The following is a 20,396-nucleotide window of genomic DNA, read 5'->3' as shown; positions in this document are numbered from 1 at the left end:
CTCCTCTTCATGTGTATGGTCTGGCACAGAGCTGTGTGCTGTTGATGGGGTGGGCGCTGTACCGGTTCCTGTACCTGAGCCCAGTCAGGTATGTAAATCCATGCTTCAGCTTTCAGTAGAATAGGTTACTGAAAGAAAAACAACCTCCAGCCAGCCTCGGGCTGTCAGGTCTGGTGTGCAAGAGTTGCAGCCTGGAGTCTGGTCAATGAATTAGACGATTATTGAATTCCTCTGCCTCAAAGAGGTGAAGATGAGAGGCCTGGCACCTCTCAGAGCGTTGCATTGAGAAACCCAAGAAGGAGCAACTTAGGCCTCTCTGTTGTTTGCAAGGAATTTATAGTCTTTTTCTTAGTCCTTTAAAAGATATCTGCCATTATAAATGTGTTGATATTAAAAATAACTAGGCAGTAGGATGGTTGAATCTTTAGTCTTCTGGAACAAAGGTACATCTTCAGTGGCGTGGCCTTTAGAAACTTCGTTGACTAACCGATGTACAGATTTAATAACAACAAGATAATATTGCCCTCGAGGTCAGGGATGTGCTCCACAGCTGTTTTATTGCAGTTAATTCCCAGAATAATGGTTGAATTATGGTTGTGTGGGACCTGCTCATGGATACTGAGTAGTTGGGGGCTTTTTGGTAGTTAACCAAATAACTATCTTTAACAAAACCAGCAATTTTATACTATATATTTTTGTGACGGAGTTGTAGCATACAGTACTCTTAGAGAACTCCTGGTACTGCTTTTTGAAGCATATATATATATGTATATATATATATAGATATATTTCTATCCTGCTGGTGCACAATGTGGTTGTAATTTCCCATCAGCTTCAGGAAAGTTGTGTAGTTTTCAAAGTGAGTTTGAAGATGCCATTAGCTCTTTGCTTTCATCAAATGGTGCCTGGTGAGAAAAACCAAACCAAAACGTGAACACACAGGTTTTAATGCATTAAAATTAAAAGGCACAGTGGTTATTTTCCAGTGTTTCCAGGCGGATGAGATGGGTTTTGAAATTCAGTGTTGCCGCCTGAAGGGATCTTACTGAAGGTGTTCTGTACGTAGCTATGAGAGACTGTTTGTATCTCGTGTAGTGTTTGAGAGGATATTTAATTTTAGAAAGAAATGTTTAAGCTTTGTTGTGGAAACACTGCAGTCTCTTCGCTTGAGGTTACTTCTGGGTCTTCCAGGATTTGTTTGCCTTTAGTACTGTCAGTGTCTAATAGCTGCCTGCTTTATGCAGTGTATTGTATCCTGCGAACTACTTGAATGACATTATAGAACTAGGCTGTAGTTTCACAATCGCTCACGTACCAAAACTATTGCAGGCATAATTAATGGTGTGACTGCGGCCTGCTGGTTTGGGGAACTAATGTGAGTTAAATGCAACTTTTTGATGAGACTACATGTCCATGGCAAAAAACCAATCCTGATTTCCATGCCCCACACCCTCGCTTGCACTGCTGGCATTGATCAGTGGATGCTTGCTGTGCTGTTTCTGCTTGATAAGTCAGCAGCAGATACTCTGCTGCTTTTTGTCAGGTTGTTTTTTTGCTGAGTTGTAAGACTTTTTTTTGCTGAGTCTTTGAGCACGTTAATGCCAGAGCTGGCTTAAGGGACCGGCTTTTCCATGCAGGCTGGGCAGGCATTATTAATTTTAGGCTGCCAAGAACTGCAGCTTAAGTTGCTTTAACCTGGATTTGTTTTGTGCTCTGAGAAAGTGCCTGCTCTCCTGGCTGAGACCGTTAGCCTGCTGTTGTCTCCAGTGGTGGTAAAGATAACAGTGAAGAGAAATACTTGAGTTGCAACCCAATTGTTTGATTTGTGTGTCTGTGGACTCGCCTGCGTGACTTTTCCAGCTTCTGGCACCATCAGCAGGTAGGTTGGTGCCTGTGAGTACTGCGGAAGCTATGAAAGAAAAAGCAATCACTTATGACAAACTTCCTTTTGTGTACCTGCTGTTAGAACTGTTGCCTGTTGTTTGCCCTACATCCCAAGTCCCCAGTCATCAGAGCAATGCTTACAGGCTGGAATATAAGGCTAAACAAGGTCACGGGGATTTTTTTTCTCCTGTTGAGTTCATCTGGATGTGTCATGGTGCTTTTAAGCACATAGTTGTAAACATTGCAGTGTGCAGCGGCCTTTGCATCGTGGTGCTCGGATGGTGAAGTTTGCCAGAAGCCTGCAGGATGTAGCAGAGGAACGTGCAGGTTGTCACGCAAAGTCTTGAGCCCCTTTTGGGTGCCTGAAGATTCCATTTACAAGTTTTTTCCAAAATAATCCCTATTGATCCCTTCCATAAGATCATCCAGTGTTTGACCCAGGTGTTCAGTGGATCCAGCGGCTTAGTCCCCAAATTCAGAGGGATATGTAAGCTGGCTCCACCTGGGAGAAGAGTTGTGTCCTTGGTAGGATTTCCTTTTGCAGAAGCTGTGGGTACTCTTTCCAGCAGACTGTGTTGTCTGTGTGCAGTGATCTGATCCAGGGTTACTTTGCAGGGGTGGAAATCACATTTGCTTTTTGGTTGTGCCAGCCCTGTTAGGGTCTTCGTGTGCACTGGACTTACACTGGTGTCCTGCGGCCCAGCAGCTCTCCTGTTTGGGGTTTGGAACTGTCCTGGAAATGCCTGCTCTGGGTGAGCTACATCTGACTTAACCTGTTCAGCCTAAAGCCTCTGTACTTCAAGTTGACCCAGTCCCTCTGACCTGCATACTGTGAAGGTAGGTCTGAAAGTCTCCCCAGTTGCTTCACCAGTAAGGACTGGGAACAGGACGTTCAGTGAGCTCCTCTGCATTGGTGCTGTCATCCCTGTATCTCTTCTTCACCTTGGTCTGCAAGAGATCCCACTGTTTTTTTTTTCTGGTTGGTTTCCTGCTTTTGATGTAGTTCAGTAACTTTGCAAGGTGCTACCAAAGCATTTGTAGTTATTTATTTACTGTTTACTTTTGATCAGCCGTGTGTTTTACAAGCTCTTCTCATTCGGCAGGCTTTCTGCCTTTAAAAAGCTGACCTCTCTCTGATGCCCTCCTCAGCTTCCGTATTCAGTCATGCAGGGTGAACTTCTAGCATAGGAAGTTCATTGGGCTTCTCTTCTGTAACACTTTATGCCATTTATGTGTCCTTCACACACAGGGCCGTTCCCCACCTGGCTGTTTGTCATTCCTGTTGGAATTGCTGAGTAAGCTGGTAGTTTTGTGCTGTTTTAATTTGTCATCCTTCCACCAAGCCTTGGAGATGCTTGTTCCTTTGAGGTGTCAGGTGAGGCCAAGCATTTGGGCTTCTCATGTGTTACGAAATTTTTAGCAGTTGTGTAAAGTGTGTGCAGGTTCCAAAACTTATTAGCATGCCGTCTGCCTGACTCTGGCATGATTAATGTGCGTGCCTGACAAGTTCTTCCTGTTCCCATCATGCCTAAATCCTTTCCCTCTGCATCACTGACTTCCGATCTCAGCCTCCCTCTTGCATGTGGAACTGGCAACACTGGCGAAAATAACACCAAGAGAATCCTGAATGTAAGTCTTCTCCCGAGTGACCCGAGTTTACACTCCAGAGCATCCATCCTGTGTTTCCATACACTACTGTTACTGTTACATGGATCCCATGGACTACTCTTTTCTTTGCTGAATCTCCAAGTAGTCAGTGTAGATGCCATGTGAGATTGCTGCCTTTGCATCTGATGGGCCATGTGCCAGCTGGTTGTCAGATGCCACAAATACAGCTGGCTGTGTGCCTAGTAAAGTCCTCTGATACCCCTAACTGCTTCTTCCTAGTGTTTGAGTCTGTCTGCTACCAGAAGGATCCCTAGTTCAACAGGACGCAGTCATACCGACTGGAGGGTGGGTTGTTTCTAAGAGATTAGCTCTGACCCAACTTATGACTGTATGAATGTTTGAGATGGCAAAAGACATGATGAAGCATAGAACAGAAAACAAGTAGGCAACATGAAAGCGCCCTTTTCAGTGACATTGCTAGTTACAGTTTATAAAACTGGAGTGAGGTTCAAACGTGGCAATGTGGTGTGGTTTGTTTGAGTTAGGTTGGTTCCCTTGTAATGAAAGCATAACCCTGAACTTGTCAGTTTTCAAATACAAAAAGTGCATTTTTTGGAAGCAGAATTACTTTGTTGTAAACAGCATCTCTGTATCTGTGTGAACCTGTGTTTGGTAAGAGAGCAAGAACTGATGTCTCAAATGAGGATCCACTTAGCCCTGTGAGCTGTCTCCCAGGGCTGGCCAATGGCAGATACCACTGGAAGCGTATAAGCCCAGGGGAAGTTGTAAAGATGATGCTGTATCCACCAGTGACTTTCTATACTAGAGCTAGTATCTTTGTGTTTAATGGTTGCCTAATTGTATGGTTAGTAACAGCATGTGGTAACCAATACACTTGCTCAGAAAATGCTTTGTCTGTTGTTTTGCTGTCTGAGAATAATTAAGGCATGTCTGCTGCATGCTAAAAACTGGGGCCTCACTTAGATACACTGGCTCTGTATTACTGCATCATTCTGTCACTATCTGCAGTTTATCCCCCTTTCAAAGGCACCAGTGACTGGTCATCTGGCTTGTCATGCACACACTGCTCCCTAAATGCTGAGTGCTTTCCTTGTTCAAGGTTAGCACAGTTATGTTTACTTGATGACAGTTTTGTTCTGGTTTGTGCTTTGCCTCATCTACTAAAGCAGAGCTGCCTCTGAAAGCTCCTCTGCTTTTTATAGCTATATAGACTGGTCTAATAAAAGTAATTATTTTTCTTAAATCTCACTGCTGTTCCTTGTTGCTCAAGCTGTGCTCCAGGTCTTCTCGAGGAGTGCAGATGTAAGCAGTCATCATGCTTGCCCTTTTTCACTGCCCCTTTTGCCTCTTCCTCTCTTACTGAGCTGATGTTCCTGCACAGAGAAACAGAGCAGAGAAACAAGCTGGGTCTAAGTTAAACTGGCAAAAAGGAGAGATGTTTTTAACCAGATCAGCTCCCCACTCACACGGTTGTTCCAGGGCAAGGAGGCTATGTGGGGATGGGAAGGTTGGGTGAGGCTGTTTTTATTTAAGCAACAGCTCTGAACTTCACTGTTACTCAACCATCTCTGCAGTCACTCGTGATTTAAGTGAGGGAAGGACACTAAGAGATGATCTACTTCATCTGAAGTCGTGGTATCTGTGTTTTATACCTGTGCTACTGACAGAGGTCTGTCTTGAAAACGTCCGGTCAGACGTAGCAGACATGACATTACCAGTGAGAACTCCCTGCTTTGCAATCATTTTTGTCAGTCCTAAAAGCGCTGTCTTTAGTATGTCTTTTCTGGGACAAAAATACCAATTCCATTTGGCTCTAATTCCAGCGCCGTATTTAGTCTGCCTTTGAACCTTTGTCTCACTGGTTAAATTACATGGCTAAGTTCTATACAAATAGTGCAATCTGCAGTGCATTGATTTAATAGTAATTCTTGTGATCCAAAAGATTAATTTATTCCAGCTGTAGAGTTAGTGAAGCCTGAATTAGAGGGCAAATTCGCATTCTGCTGAGGCTTGTTTTTTTAGCTTGTCTTGCAACATTATCATGAGCTGCTTGAAACCAGGACCAAAATAATCAAGCACTTACTGTGTTTCCAAAGTTAGGCATTTACAAACTATCCAGGTACACTGCTGTATCTCATTGTAGTTCCCACTGTTTCAAGTCTCTTGCAAGCTACTGTTATGCAGCCGATCTTTCAGGTATGTAGTTTCATGTGCAAAGGGATCAATGATTCTTAGAGGAATAGTTGTGAAGGTTTGGCTGCATTGCAGTCTCTCCTGTCAGCTGACACCTTGGCATGTAAGTTTTGTAACATATTCCTGCTATAAAAAAATTTCCTGTGTAGTTCCAGTATTTTCTTGGGTTTCTTTAAATACTTCTCATTCCTTTGAAGTAAGCTCCACTTCAGCAGAAGCCTCCTCTGTGTTCATTTGTCACAGGCTTGGCAAATCCTCAGTTACTGGCATAAACGTTTTGTTCAGCTCTTTATGTTGTGCCCCTAGGTGCTTATGGCTCAGCAGGCATCCTGCATTTGGCAACCAACACAAAGCATTTTAAAGGTCCGAGAGGATGCCTTTATACACACAAGACACTACACATGGACTTACAGTCATAAAGTGTGTGAATTTAATTAACCAAGTTATTTTCCAGAACAAACTGCATGTATTTCTGCCTGCTTCTACTCATTCATCTAACACTTTGAAAGATCAACATGTCTCACATCTGAATTCGTTACAACAGAAGCTATGAGTCGTCTGGAGCAGGAGAATCCCGGTTACAGCTCTAATAAAATTTTGTGTGACCTTTGAATACCTACAGCTCCTGGTTTTCATGATGTCCTCACTATCTGCTTCAGGTAGTATTTCAGTAGAACGAAAAACCTGGTTTGTGAAAGCTCAGCATCCCCATTGCTAATGGTCACTGGCAGCCTGGGTAAAACTGTCAAGTAATCAGAAGCAAAAATGCAGTATCTTGGCTGGCAATGAGAACAGACCTTCTTTTAAGGTAGCATGTGTAGGCTCTAAAGGTAGGAGTTGTGTGTTAAGTTGCTGCCTGAAATCTATGCAAAACAATATTCCCTGGCTCTTGGTTTGTACGCAACAACTACTTGGGAGCATGGAATTGCCTGCTCTTAGAATGGAGATGGTGCTGTGGTGCTCAACTTAAGACTTCTAGTGCCTAGAGAATGCTTTTCCTTTATCAACTTTATGCCCGAATCACCCTGTGATAGGAAGAGAAACATACTAGCACCATTAAACTAAGTTTGCTGCATTTTGATAGTGACTTCTAAGGAAAGAAAGAAAGAATCTAGGAGCTGGGGCTATTCTTATCCAATCTCTTTAGCATTGTCTTCACTATACATTTATGGGGTAGAAGTTCTGTGGACCTTATGCAGCTTTCTAAAACATTTTGGATGTGGTGTTCTTAAAACATTTAGTTTTGGCCATATTTTACTTCATGGAATTTTAGGAAAGGGTTCTGCTGAATCCTCTCAAAGCAAAAAAAGGAAAATGCTTTCACTGGAAACATTTTGTCTCAGTTCCAGTTTGTAAGTAGAACGATGATAAACTATACGCCGGATCTTTGGTGGTACTGAGTTTGTTTCAACTTTGACTTGCAAAGGTTCCAGTTATATGTTTTTTAGGGGTTTGCATCCTTGAAGATGTTTTTTGTTGGCTTTAGTATCTCTAATTCAGCACTACTTGCTTCTCCTCGAGAGGAGACTGCACAGTGTTGCTGGGGGAGGATAAGTAGTGTCAGTCCTTTTGAATGATGGTTAATTTGAATACGTGGTAATTTAACATGTTTGTAACCTGGCTACGCTTTGAACGTGGGGAACATGGGGTTTGAGCTCATTTTTAGGTATGGGAGCAGCACGTGGTTTTTAAGTTGCTCACTTTGAAAACTGGGTGGGGAGGTGGCTTTGGCTGGGACCTCTCCAGTTGAAAACACTTAAAATGCAGCCAAAGTTACTTGATGCAAACTATGTATTGGATCAAATAAAGTCTTTTCCTGGGTTTCTTTTTTTGTCTGCTGCTATAGAAGGGAACATAAAATCATTTAATGTGTTCAGGGGCATGAGAAAGTTAGGAAGAGCCAAGGAGAAAGTAACCAGCTTTGCTTTAATAGCTTTTGTGACTAGTTTTTGTTAACGAACCAATCATTTCAGTGTATAATCTGATGTTAGTTTGAGTTGATTATAAGCAGTATAACTGATAATAAGTATTGGGCAACAAAATTATTAGAAACCTTTACATATGCCCCATATAAAGTCATAGTCAGGTGACTGCAGGCTCTGAAGTAATAACATTAATAATTTGTAATGACACTGAATTGATTTATTAACTTCATAAAGTCTGATTTTTCTGCTCCGGTTCATAATTGTGCAATTGGGGAAAAACAATTTGCTTAAGTAGGTCAGAGCATAAATATGAACAGTCTTATGTTGTGTAAATGTATATACATAGTTATGTGATTGTGTTAAATGTTACAAGCTATGTTGTTTTGATAACCTAGAATACATTGAAACTTGGTTGCTCTTGACATAAGAGCAAAAGTTTATCAGAAGGTGCAGCCCTTGCTCTGGCTGGTTGAAGAAGCATGTGTACTGTCTTGAAGGATTAAGCGTTGTTTTGATAAAAGGAGCTAAGTCTCCAGGTTTGCATTCCAGAATCCAAAACCTGCTTTCTCGTAACTTTTCACCGAGTTTTTGGGAATGTGCTGGATGCTCCAAAGGTTTTAATCAAAATGAGGGTTCCTGATTTTATGGAAGCAAATAGTGACCTATTTAGGGAGAAAGGCCTCAATCCTCACTGACTTCTGATGGGCACATGGAATGCAGTAACTTGAGCATTACTTTATTTCTTCTTCCCTTTTTACGAAAGCTGGTCGCAATAGGAGATAAAGTATGGAGAAGGTGGAGAGAGGACACAAATGGAAAAGGAGGTTGAAGGGGAGGAGGAAGGGAAACAACAGATAAAAATACATGAATTGCAGAAATGAGCACAGTGGGCAGGAGGATGAACTTGCATAGCGAGTTCAGAGTGTGGTGGAGGCAGGAGTGCAAGTTCTTTATAATACCAGTTGTCTCTTACATTTGTGTATACCAAAGGTATTTAGCATTGAGGAAACATGAGTGCCCTACTGTTCCTGTAAGGAGCTGCGTAGAGATGGGTTTCTATGGCCTTTCCATCCCTGCCATTCTGATGCTGGATGCCTGTGGGTTGGATGGCATGGCATCCAACTGGCATGGTGAGAGATGGGAGCTGGCGAGTCCAAACTCACACCTGGTTTTCATCACCTTTACCTTGAGCACTCCCACCAGTGCCTGCTCCTGATGAATTTCTGTACTGTTTGTTGAATAAATCATGATCTATTTTTTTTTGGTCACTTACTCCTATTCTGTAATACCTCGACGCATCTCAAGCGGTGTGAGGCTGGCCATGCTGATCAGAGGGGTGTTATGTGCTTGTGGCTTTGTTACACAACAGTTCAACAATTCATGATCTAGTGTTTAATAAAAGGCAGAATGAGCTAGGCTGAGTGCACAGCCATCCTATCTGCTCTCACAGGTATGATCCTGTGCTGCTCAGATAAGTGAGCTCGCCTGGAAGTAGCTGAGGGATGTCTGTCTTCAGGCTGCATTGCTCCCACCAGACCTGCGCTGAGAGGCTGGGAGACACCATTAATGGAAAAAATAAGTGTGAAAAAATAAGCCTTTTGAAAAGAAGCAAAGCTGGTTATTTATTGTCTTTAGTGATTTTTGGTGTTGAAATAGAGATATTTGGTTTTGAGGAACATGTTGGTATGTTCTCCTTCATGGTCAAGACTTAGGATTAGCAGAAGTTTACAAGATAGAAGGCTAAAACGACTACTCAGAGGTAAATATGTAAGAGCAGGGGAGCATGATGTGCATGATCACAGAAAGTACTGCGGTGATACCTGGTAGGGAGCCTTGGCATCATAACTGCTGTCCTTTGAAGAGGATGTAAATCCTTGTCGCATTCCAGTAGTTCCTTTTTACATCCTTTTTTTAGGATTTACATCCTTTTTAAATAGCTTTTACTATTTAAGCCTAACAGACTTGCTGTACTCAGCATTCAGAGGAAGATGTGAGAAATGTCTCCTTTCCCCACTGCTCCTTCACTTCTGCAGTCTTCTGGAGGAGCTGTGAGTTTTCTGACCGTACTTCTTGCTTTTGTCTTCCTCATGTCTCCTCTCAAATCGTGCTCTCCTCTCCTGCTTTTGTGGGGGTGACGGCTTCGTGCCGCTGTTCATCATCATTGCAAAGAGTAGTTTAAATTTGAAATGACTAATAGTTTCCCTGTTGCATGCACGATTCTGACAAGCAATAGTAAACATTAAGGCTGTGTTAACACTGCTGTTGCTAAGATCCACAGCCAAGGTGCTGGAACAACCTTGTGATACTGCATTGGCTAATGCTTGGGTCATACTTGGAAAGCTGTCTCTGCAGCTGTATGCGCTAGAAATACTTTTAAGGTTTGATTTTTATTTCTTTTTCAATTAGGCCTTTTCTGGCCGAGCCGCACAGGATCTGTGTTGGATCCTCACTTAATGTCTTGGAAATACAAATGGCTTTAGTGGCCGAAGTACAGCCCGAGGGATTGATGTTCTGAAGATAACTCAATTCTAGGTGACTTAATTTAAGTTAATGATTTAGCAGCTTTCCAGGTGTATAAACTTGATAGCTGCTCGCTGAAATACAAACCAGCTTGATGAACTTGGAATTTGTGGTGGGCAGTGACTGCAGTTGGAACGCTGTTGAAGCACTGTAACTGGAAGTGGCATGAGCTGATGAACCGGTGTGTCCTGTGGGTTGGTGTGTGCATACTCAGCTGTGTGTCTGACCATGACAAGTCAGTCCCTCGTACAGACTCAATCTATACCTAGTTGAAGTTGTCGTCATGGGAATTTGGGGAAGAAACATTCCATTGCAGAGGAAAACTCAATTGTCTCACCCTAAACCAAGATACATGGATTTACAGAGACATCCTTAACCCTGAGCAATGAAGGGAGTAATTAGATGGCCTGTGAGGAAGGTGCCATCCGAAGGAATTTGCAGGTGCCCTGTGGTGCTGCAGACCAACTGCTCTGACGTTGCCGCCTGTATCTCTGTGGAGGATGCTCTAATTTTGAAGGTGCTTTCCTGAAAGTGTGGTTATGTCCCACTGCAAAGTCCTTATGTTCCCTTTCAAATGCGCTTGGGCTGGTGACATTAAAAACTCTCTGAGTACAGAGGTGGGTAACACCTGCTTTGTCCTGAGCTGTGGTGCTCTGCTTGTGTGGAATGCAACTTTTACTGTCAGTTTTGTTTCTCTGAGGCACTGTGAGCACTCAGCTCTTTTTTTAGCGCAGCTGAATAAGCCTCCATAAGTAACGTGTGTGATTGCTTGAGCGGTTCTGGAGTTTGTTCCATGTAAATATTTATTTCAGCAAAGTGAGCAGCAAACTCACAAACATATGTCATAGAAACTCCGTTTGTTTCATGAACTTGATGGGTCGTCTTGTGACAGTCGGAGGGAGAAGGTGCAAAAGAAGGGCTTTGGAAATAGAGAGTAGTGTCTGAGTGTCCAGTTTGGGCATCCTTAGAAGTCATTGTGTCCATTCCCCCCCTTATAAATTGTTTCTTTTACCTTCTCATTTCTGGAATCCTGCTGGTATTGCCTTGGCTCACCTAACACAGTACACAAGAGCAGCAGCACTGGTCCTGCAGCTGAGTGAGCAGCCGCATCATCTGGCTGGTTTTGTGACTTCATGTCCATTTTTCCAGTGAGTTTTAATAGCTTGAATGCAGCATTAATGAAGGTGTCGCGGGTTCACGTCAGAAGATGACCTGCCAGTAAGCAGCCCTCTTATTTTTAACCCCGATTATGCCTTTGTTTAAACTAGATTTTCTTAAAATAGTAGCTGCTTTCTGACCTTCCCTAAGATTAGCTGCTTAGATAAGCACAACTTGCTAATGAATTCACACCTAGCAGCTCAGGTTTTGATTGTGAGGCTCATCTCTAGGGCATGTAATGATTCCTGGAAACCCACCAAATACAGGAACTGTGTGACATGGGTAAAGAAGGAACTCTCTGAAGTGTTTCTGAAATGGGGTAGGTAGAAGAGTTCCTCATTTGATCATTTAGTCCTGAGAATGACTAAAAGGCAACGTTGTGCCCTCACAAGTATGCAACAACTTCTTCAGTGATTATATAGCATTTTAAATGAAAAAATTACGGAGCTGCAGCTTCTGAAGCCAGATTGTGGGGATTGTTTTGCATCACCATGTATTGGCAATAATGAACGTTCCTCATTGACTAAATGTGTTGAAGGAGTAGTGCAATAAAGGCTGGTTATAAGGACCTCAGCATACTTCCCACAAGGAAGAAGGATGTTATCACAGAATAAATTTCCTGTGGGTTGTTTTGATGTGCTCAATCTTTATGAGTTTTGCTAGATGAAGTCATTATCCTGGTAAGTTGGGGAGGTTCTGTGGATGTGTGTAATTGGACACAAGCAGGATAATGGATTTCAAACACTTTACTCAGTAGCTAATTCTTTTTTGGATTGTGTAAATGTAGCCAGGCAAGTAGTGCTTTTGTAATGCATGTCAAAGTATGTGCTAAGTGGCACTGTAGTGGAAAACCCAGCTTTCTGTTTGCACCTAGCCCCTAAAGGCTCTTTATATTGGCTTTCAGAATAGAGAAAACATATCTATGGGCTTCTCTTAATTTTCACTTCAGAACCCACTTTGAACTTTGGATAAGCTGCTGAATAAACTGGCTGCTATTCTTGGTTCAGAAAATGCTTATGCACTCACAGAAACGTTGAATAGCACCTTGAGCCTCACTGAAGCAATACATGAATCAATGTCCTTCTGATCTTTAGAATATGGTTAATGTTACATATTTCACTTTCTCTACTCGCTGCTGGTTTACGGCTACATGGAAGGAAACCTACGGAAGTGCCAGATGAATGTGTGTTTTCTCAGATGTTTTTTCCCAATCCCGGAGGTTTGTAAGGACAATTGTCTCTCCCACAGTTTAACAGATAGTTTCATGTGTGAATTATCCCTTTGTTCTCCTACATTGCATCAGACAAAATCAGAAAAGGGGTCTGCAGTAAACATAAGAGGCCCTTTGGTCTTTTCTCTTGTTAAAGGGTGGAATCAAATGTATTTAGGGTATGGCTGACAGTGGCCTGTGTTCAGAGGCCTTGGAGGCTGCTGATGTCGTCCCGGGCAGTCCGTCAGTCCCAGCATTCCTGTTCCATACGATTAGGATTTCTTAAATAGGACGTTTGACAGTTTGGGTTTCTTAACAGTCTGTTACCATTTGTTCCGCATAGTCTCTGAGTTAAGAAGCTGGCCAACAATTTCCTTGTTATTTCTCTTTCTCCTCATAAATGATGGTTGGTTTTCGTTTATGGTCATTAATATTTATGTGTCATATTGGAAATTTATTATATCCCTTGTGCCTCTTGTGTTTTGCTGTTTTTCTGTCTGCCTTTTCAATAACCTGATTTATTTCCAGTTTCTGCAGGTGGATCTGTTACAGTGATTGGTGGTCTGTTTCGCACTTGTGCCTGTTTCCTTTGAGGAAGTTTCCTTTCCTGTTCTTCCTTTTCTTGCTTCTCTCATCTCCCAGAAAATCTTATTTTATTAACTGTCAAATTCTGCCTTTATAAATGGGGCTGAGGGGGAGAAGCAGTGCCATTCCTCCTCTGGAGGTTCATGGACTCTTGTCTTGACTTTCCTGTGTCTTCCCAGGTTTTTTCTGGACTATATCCGCTAAGGTAGAATGTCCTCACACCATGCTGTGTGCTTGTATGGCTGTTGCAGGGAGGCACTCACCAGGTTTTGTTGTTGTTGTTGACCAGGTCCATAATATCACCCATCAAGGTTCCCTTTTCATCACCAACTGGATACTTTCAACATACTTCCCCCTACTGTGCCTTGGAGCCTATGTACAGATGCCCTTTGATAAAGCTATCAGTGTAAGCGATCCCGCCTCCTTCATTACTAAGCTGTATTCTCTGATACTGAGTAATGTCACATCTGGGAATGCCACAGCCTGGCATACAACAAAGTTTAGAGTGCCTCAGTTGGCAGGGAGGCTGCTTGCTGTGATTCTAAGGCTAGCATAGCTGGTGCGAGGGATCACAGTGCATGGTTCTGATGAGAAACTCTCATTTCTCTTTCTTCAGATGCTTCTGGTTTGAACCAGTATTACGCGAGGGTTTAGCATGATCCCAACCCGGTAAAATAGAGTAAGCTTTATGTTAAGAAATATAAACGTTGAAATTTCTTGAATGTGGGAACAATGGCTTGCTCCCTTGTGTGGAACAGAAAGGAAAACACTGCCATTGCAATTCTGCTTGTTTCGAGTGCTATCAGGGCGTGCTGCGGTTGGAAATCCTCAGAGCTGGGCTGGAAGCCTCTGGCCTTACAAAGGGATGAGTGTGCTGACTTTGAAAAGTGTCTGATCCGACAGCCCTGGGTATCAGGTAACATTAGGACTGTAGAGACTTTCTTCCCTTCTTTGGTTATAAAAGATGGTAGGTTAAATAACTACAATTAAAATGCCTGTTTAAATATTATTTTACCTCTCTGTTCATCAGGTTTAATCCTTTTCACTTCAAAGTCCTACAAGGTTTTTTATTACTTGGAAGTTTTCCAAGTGAAACTGAAGAAGTTCTTGCTTACCTTTTGTAAAAGCGCAGAAGTATTCCTGATCTGTCACCTTTTCCCTATACCCACCTTCCTCCCCTTTCTTTTCCTCCCTACCCACATCAAAGTAACTTTGCATACTGCTGCTGGTGGCACCAGAAAAAGACCCGTGTATTCACACTTTCTGCCTTCTCACCCACATCTTCAAGAACCCTTTCCTATTTTTATTAAATATACTGGTAAATACAAGGCAGCTTGTATCCAGTGCTGCTTTATATTAAGAGGGTATTTTTAACAGTGCTTTCTACATGATGTCAGTGTAATAAGTTAGTGGCATGCTGACTCTCACTGTGATAGCTGAACCATTACTAAAATAGCTTGCACACTTTTGCTTTCAGTCTAAGTATTTGCAGTACCATATAGCAAGCAGGTTAGTATTTGGTAAAGCATTAAGAAGAAATACACTTAGGGCACTGGTAACTGTGGTGTACAAGAGAACAGTTTGATTCTTTCTTTCCGTGTTTATATAGGTTTATTCCTTGTGACCTTTGTGGGAAGGGCTTCAGTTCTCCGGAAGGTGTAGCAGATTAATGCCCAAGTGAAGCACAGGGCTGTCCTAGTTTCTTCATTAATGAAAATAGTGTAATAGTAGCTGAAGTGACGCACGGGGCAGCACTCTGATCGGGTGACCCGTGCTCCTGTGCTTCAGCCACACATTTTCTGGCTACCCTTTAAGGTCAGTGTTTAGGCTGTTGGGTATGTGCGTGCGTTTCAGTAGTCTGTCAGGGAGACAGGCTATGTATGTATGCCCCTGTTGATGACAGCAGTTGTATATAAGGAAGCCATAGTAGTTTGAACTCCTGCTGTGGTGCAGCTGTCTCTTTAACTCGGTTTTGCAACTGAAAGTAGGGAAAACCAACATATAGGATCAGCTGGTTTTCATGGAGTGGTGCCTGGCAACCTCTGTTGCACATAACTGAAACAGTTGCCTGCTGTTTGGATTAGAGCTGGTCAAGCCTTTCAATAAATAGTAAATTAGACAATGGCTGAATGGAAAGTTTATAGTCCTCAGGTCACCTGTGAATAGCGATAGATGGAAATCTTTTTTCAGCGTTTGACTCGCAGACAAATCACAAAACACACACCATTATGAGAGAAGAATGAGATATTTGCAGGTGCTTATAAAGGTCCGGGTTTAGTCCCTTTTGCTTCTGCACAGGTTGAAATGTATTCCACCAACTTTCAGGTACTGAGTATTCGCGGTGCTGTGCAGCTCTCCTGTTAACACTCAGCAGGGTATGGCAGAGGTGTTTGGCACTGTGATGAGAAGCTGAATAACCCATCAGACAAGTAAGTTTCTGAGTCTCTTGGTTCAGGAGGGCTCACTCCTCAGCTTGGAGCTGGTTTGCTGTTTAATAAGGTGCTTCACCCTAACATTGAGTAAGAGCTGCTCAAGGCTGGGTGGCATCTGGTTTGGTGACTTCTTTTTAAAAGAAACAGCAACAAAACCACCTCAGCTTTCAGACTGGATCAAGAGGGAGCCAGAGTCAGAAAGGTGGGCACACTCCACCCCAGTATGCTCTTCCACTTCGTGGTGTGTGTGGGTTCAGGCTTCTTTAGGCAGAAAGAGGACTCGGATCTCCAGTGTGCAGTGCACATCCTTGCTGTCTGTCATTGGATAAAAGGGACTCCTCTCATCACATCTGCTTTTTACTGAAGGGTTTCTCTTCTGTTGTTCTCTTTGGTTTTCTTTCAAGTGCCTGGAGGTGCAAATTTTCATTATAGATCTAACCGTGTTGCTCGGAGCCCCTCCTTTTCTGTGCTGAGAAAAACAGCAGATGAAAATACGGATTTTTGTCGAGAATGTACGTATTTACTTAGCTGCTCTTGACATCAATATCTGTGGAGGTTGACACTTAGCCTCAGATCTCAGATTTGCAGTTACGTTAGATGGCAAGTTTATTTGTGGGTTATTGGCTTTAAAACACAAGAAAGGCATTGCAGGCTTGGAGCAAATAGGGAAGCAGCTGAAACCAAGGATACCAATAAAAAGCAAAAGAATGTCACTAGGAAGAAACAAATTCTTTTCTCTGCATACCTTGTCTAGGTTCTGGGAGCAGGTTTTCTATTGCCTTGTTTAGTGTAAGGCTAGAAATGCTCTGTAAAGGTTTGAAAGGCAGACTTGCACTTTATATTAGGCTCTGAGAATTAACCCTAAAGTGTAGCAGTCAGTGTTTCTGGTTCAGAGATGGAGGCACTAACTGAGGTATGAGACCATATTCTAATTCTGTGTACAGTTCTGGACACTGATGTTCAAGAAGGCCAAATTAAACTGGGAAGAGGTGTAGAGAAGAGCTGTGATGGTAAGAGTGGAAAGATCCCAGTTAAGAGGAAACTGAATGGACACAACCCATTTAGCTCAGCAGAGTGAGGTCTGAAGAGGCATATGAATTCCTTCTATAAATACTGTGGTGAATAATTACCAGGAAGGGACAAGAACTATTTAAACTAAAGGACAATGTTGGCACAAGAACAGCGTAGGTACAAGCTGACTGGGAAAACATTTCTGCAGGAAATCACAGTCTTTCCAGAGGTTCTGAACCTCAGTGAGGTTTTGAGGCCACCTTCTCATTGTTCAGTTTGAGGGTTTTGTCTCCTTTAGTTCTAGTAAGTTTTAAGATGGAGAATGTGGAACATTCATGAACATTATATGGTGTAATTATTCCTTACGACAGCTGGAAATCTGGAGGTCCCTTTCAGTCTTATTTCTTGAATCTTGAGAGTTAGAATCCTCTTGGGTCATTGACTGCTCTGAACCCTTGTTCTACTTTGAGGACATCTGCAATGGTAATTAAGAGAAGTAATTCTGTTCAATAGGCATATATCTTCTTTGTAGACATGCTGATACCTTTAGTGGCTCCTGGGGAATAGGGAGGCAAGTGCGTGGGAATAGAGAAGCTGAAAGGCTGGAAAACCATCTTTAGTCAGATTTTGGGATGTACTTTTAGCACGTATGACTACCAGTGCTGTTCATCTACCTGGTGAATAAAGGTGTAAATTTACTCCCAACAGTACATTTATACTACTTCTACCACTAGTACAAGAAGTATGTATATAACCTTTACTTTTTCTGTTCCTACTCGCTGACAAGGACCTTCAAAGCGTATGCAAACGTTTCAGTAATCTGTTTGACATTCAGTGGTGGTCTCTGGGTGTTTTCTTCTATTGTCCTTTTAAAGTAGCAGTAACAATGCATCCTGGAAGGAATTCTGTTCTGACAAGAAAGTAAATGCGTATATGTTTCCCTGAATTACAGCCCTCCACTAAGTGTATTACAGCTAATAAATCTCATAATCCAAAGATAAAGGTCAGGAGAATAATCCTAAAGTCCAATTTGAATCTTATTCAGGCTTGTTTCTGTGCAAGGGGAGAGTGTTGTCAGTGCCATTGCAATCTAACAATTTTGTTGATGCCGTTTAGAGGAACCTTTCTTGAAAACACCTATGAAATGCCACTTGCTGATTGAATGGAGAGTGATGTAATAACCTGCATTCTACTAACTGTTAGGTAATAGACCCTTCCGGCTTTATGCTCTTCAGCTTTTGTCAGAGAACATAAAAAAAGTGGGGAGGGAAGGGGGGAAAGAAATAAAAGGAAATCCAAATCCAAGAGAAAGATATGACTTCAGCTTCCTCTTCTATTCATCACCATTGAAAGAAGGGAACTTGTGCAGCTTAAGTAAGGAGGAAGTTGCTCTACCAGCAGGCGATAACAGCAGGGTTTGAAAGTTAGGAGAGGGCTTCATGCTGCTGCTTTGGTGCTGTACAGCCCCAGGGGCATATCCTTCTCTGCCATCACATGATGAGTATCTTGTGCCATGGCAGACAAAGAGCATAGGATGGAAGCAGAAAAGGAACATGGACTATTCTTTGAGAGTCCAAAACCACACACATACCCATATATATACCCCCAGTACAGTTACATCCAACTCTGTTACACTGTGCAGCGATTCATGCAGTGGTGCAGCGACTGATCTGCTCATACAATAGAGCTCTTAGCCTTTAGTGTGTTTTAAGACTCTCAGCATAGCTAGAAAGGGAGTTTCTGCTTCACAAAAAACTGCAGATTCACCTTGCAGATTCTGTTTTTACTGATCCTTGAGATGAGGAGTGAGACAAAACAGTTACCAAAAGGCTGTCTTGCAGTGTAGCATTGTTGATTTTGCACTGCATTGTTGTAAATCTGCTTGGTATTTGCAGCACATGGTAGTGACAGAAGATTGTGATTGTATTTTTTGATGCAGCCTACTTGCCTGTGATTTTTTGGCTGTACCTGTGCTTCTGGATCTGCTCCCTCTTTAAAGGCGCATGTAATTATGTTTGCTTTGTAATCCCCTGCTCTTCAGATGCTAGCTTTACCTCACATTAGACTTCTTGGTCTTCACAGCAGTGGCTATGGACTGCGCAATAAGGACACTGTGTAGGAAACAGCCATAAAGGAAAACAAGATGAATCCCATATGGTGGTCTGTACATGTGTATAATGCTGAAGAGCAGTGCCTGCCTCAGCACATAGCGTGTGGAGAGAAATCAGTTGTGCATCCCTAAGCGTGCCTGTGGTGGTCACAGGTGCTCTAATGTCAGAGATGCATCTTGTTCCTTCAGTGCAGGGTGGCTGTACTGTCCATATTGGGAATGATACATACTCATGCCTGAATGGCCTATGACTTCACACAAAAACTAACACCAGGTTTACTTGAGGGTGTAAGGGGGAGGTGCTCTGCAGTTGTGGAGGGCGGGATGGGGTTGCTTGTGGTGACCCTGTTTGTGATCAAGAATACTCCGTCAGGTTGGGTTTGTTTAACTGAAGGGCCTTTTAAAAAGTTATCATCGTTTGTTATTTAAAGCCTAACCGTAGGGAAGTGCATCTTGTTTGTGTAATGCACTTTGTCTCCTGCATGGAGAAAGAGTACATTTGCTGTGCCTTTCTTCTCTGCACATCCCTGTTCATCTCAGGATGAGAAATCTCTGTTCGAGTTGAGAGGACTGGGAATGTGCACTCCCCTGGGAGATTCAAGTTTGTGTGTGTTGCTGTTGCTCGGGTATTGATGCGATGCTTTAGAACTGCAAGAAAAACTTCGCTCCCAAGAAGTTGTGTGGTTTGTCTCTTTCTTGTTAACTTGGTGTGGATGGGTACAAAGCTGTTTGGTAGAAGTGTTTCTTTGTAACTGTCGCGCTCATGATTGAGACAGGTTCGACTTTTAGAGATTTTGCTTCACTTCTGGCAATTTTTGAGGTTCTTAAATACCGACTTCGGAGGAAATATCCTTTCCTCAGGCAGCTCTTTAAATTTGGAGAGTGTTCCTAAGCTTTCTTGTCTTCCAAGGATTTCTGGTAGTCATTGCGAGCAGTGTTGGGGACCAAAGTGTTTGTGCTCAGGTGGAGGGATGGCTTGTGTGACAGGGGCATTTTTCCCTTCTGTAAGGGGTTCCTTATGTACAGATGTATAAGGTGAGGCTTCCCATTCACAGGAGAAGCCTGATGGGTAACAGTGAAGGACACTGAGCAGGTAATGTCTGTTACTAAGCACTTTGATTCTGTCCATTAACTATTCCAGTAATCTTATTTTCTATTGTATCACATAAGCAACATTTCTACAACAGTCAAAATAATTGCAAAGGACATTTCTATGTACCATGGCCCTGCTCAGATACAGTTATTTGAGTGATCTGCCCCCCATTGCCTGAAATGGAAGAGCACTGTTGCCGAAATTTCACCCCAACTGCTTCTGTGATCATGTCTCTCTTTCTCTTCCCTAAACAGCCCACTGTTTGTAACGTGGAAGATTGGTCGAGATAAACGATTGCGTGGATGCATAGGTACTTTTTCTGCCATGAACCTGCATTCAGGACTCAGGGAGTACACACTTACTAGGTAAGACATTGTTTTCTGTAGCCTTGACTTAGCTATTTAAATAGTCTACTGAGGAGATGCTAGGTGTGCTTTGGTTTGTTTTGGGTTTTGTGGCTGTGTGCCTGTACTGATCAAGGAAAACCTGTATCTCCTTTGGATGCTAAGTGTATAGCCTGGTTATTTGACTAGTGGTGTCATGAGGCTATGGTTTCAGTTAAAAACCATAACTTGGGCCTTTTTTTCTTGTGTTTGGTCTGGAAACCTCTCCAGTAGCTTACTGTAACTGACTATTAGAGTATTTT

At 42.6% G+C, this 20,396-nt stretch overlaps 1 protein-coding gene across 1 annotated transcript in view; it reads left to right on the top strand.

Moving 5' to 3' along the window:
- The window catches only part of AMMECR1 (AMMECR nuclear protein 1), a 76,663-nt gene that overhangs the window by 14,488 nt on the left and 41,779 nt on the right, over positions 1-20,396 (top strand). The window contains exon 2 of the mRNA XM_065689996.1: positions 20,005-20,115. Within this exon, the coding sequence (XP_065546068.1) occupies positions 20,005-20,115 (111 nt within the window). The remainder of the gene's footprint in view (positions 1-20,004; positions 20,116-20,396) is intronic.

Source organism: Lathamus discolor, chromosome 9, assembly GCF_037157495.1.
Source record: "Lathamus discolor isolate bLatDis1 chromosome 9, bLatDis1.hap1, whole genome shotgun sequence".
Lineage (NCBI taxonomy): Eukaryota > Metazoa > Chordata > Aves > Psittaciformes > Psittacidae > Lathamus > Lathamus discolor.
Note: the sequence above shows the minus strand (reverse complement) of the source record. Positions and strands in the feature narration are given on the sequence as shown.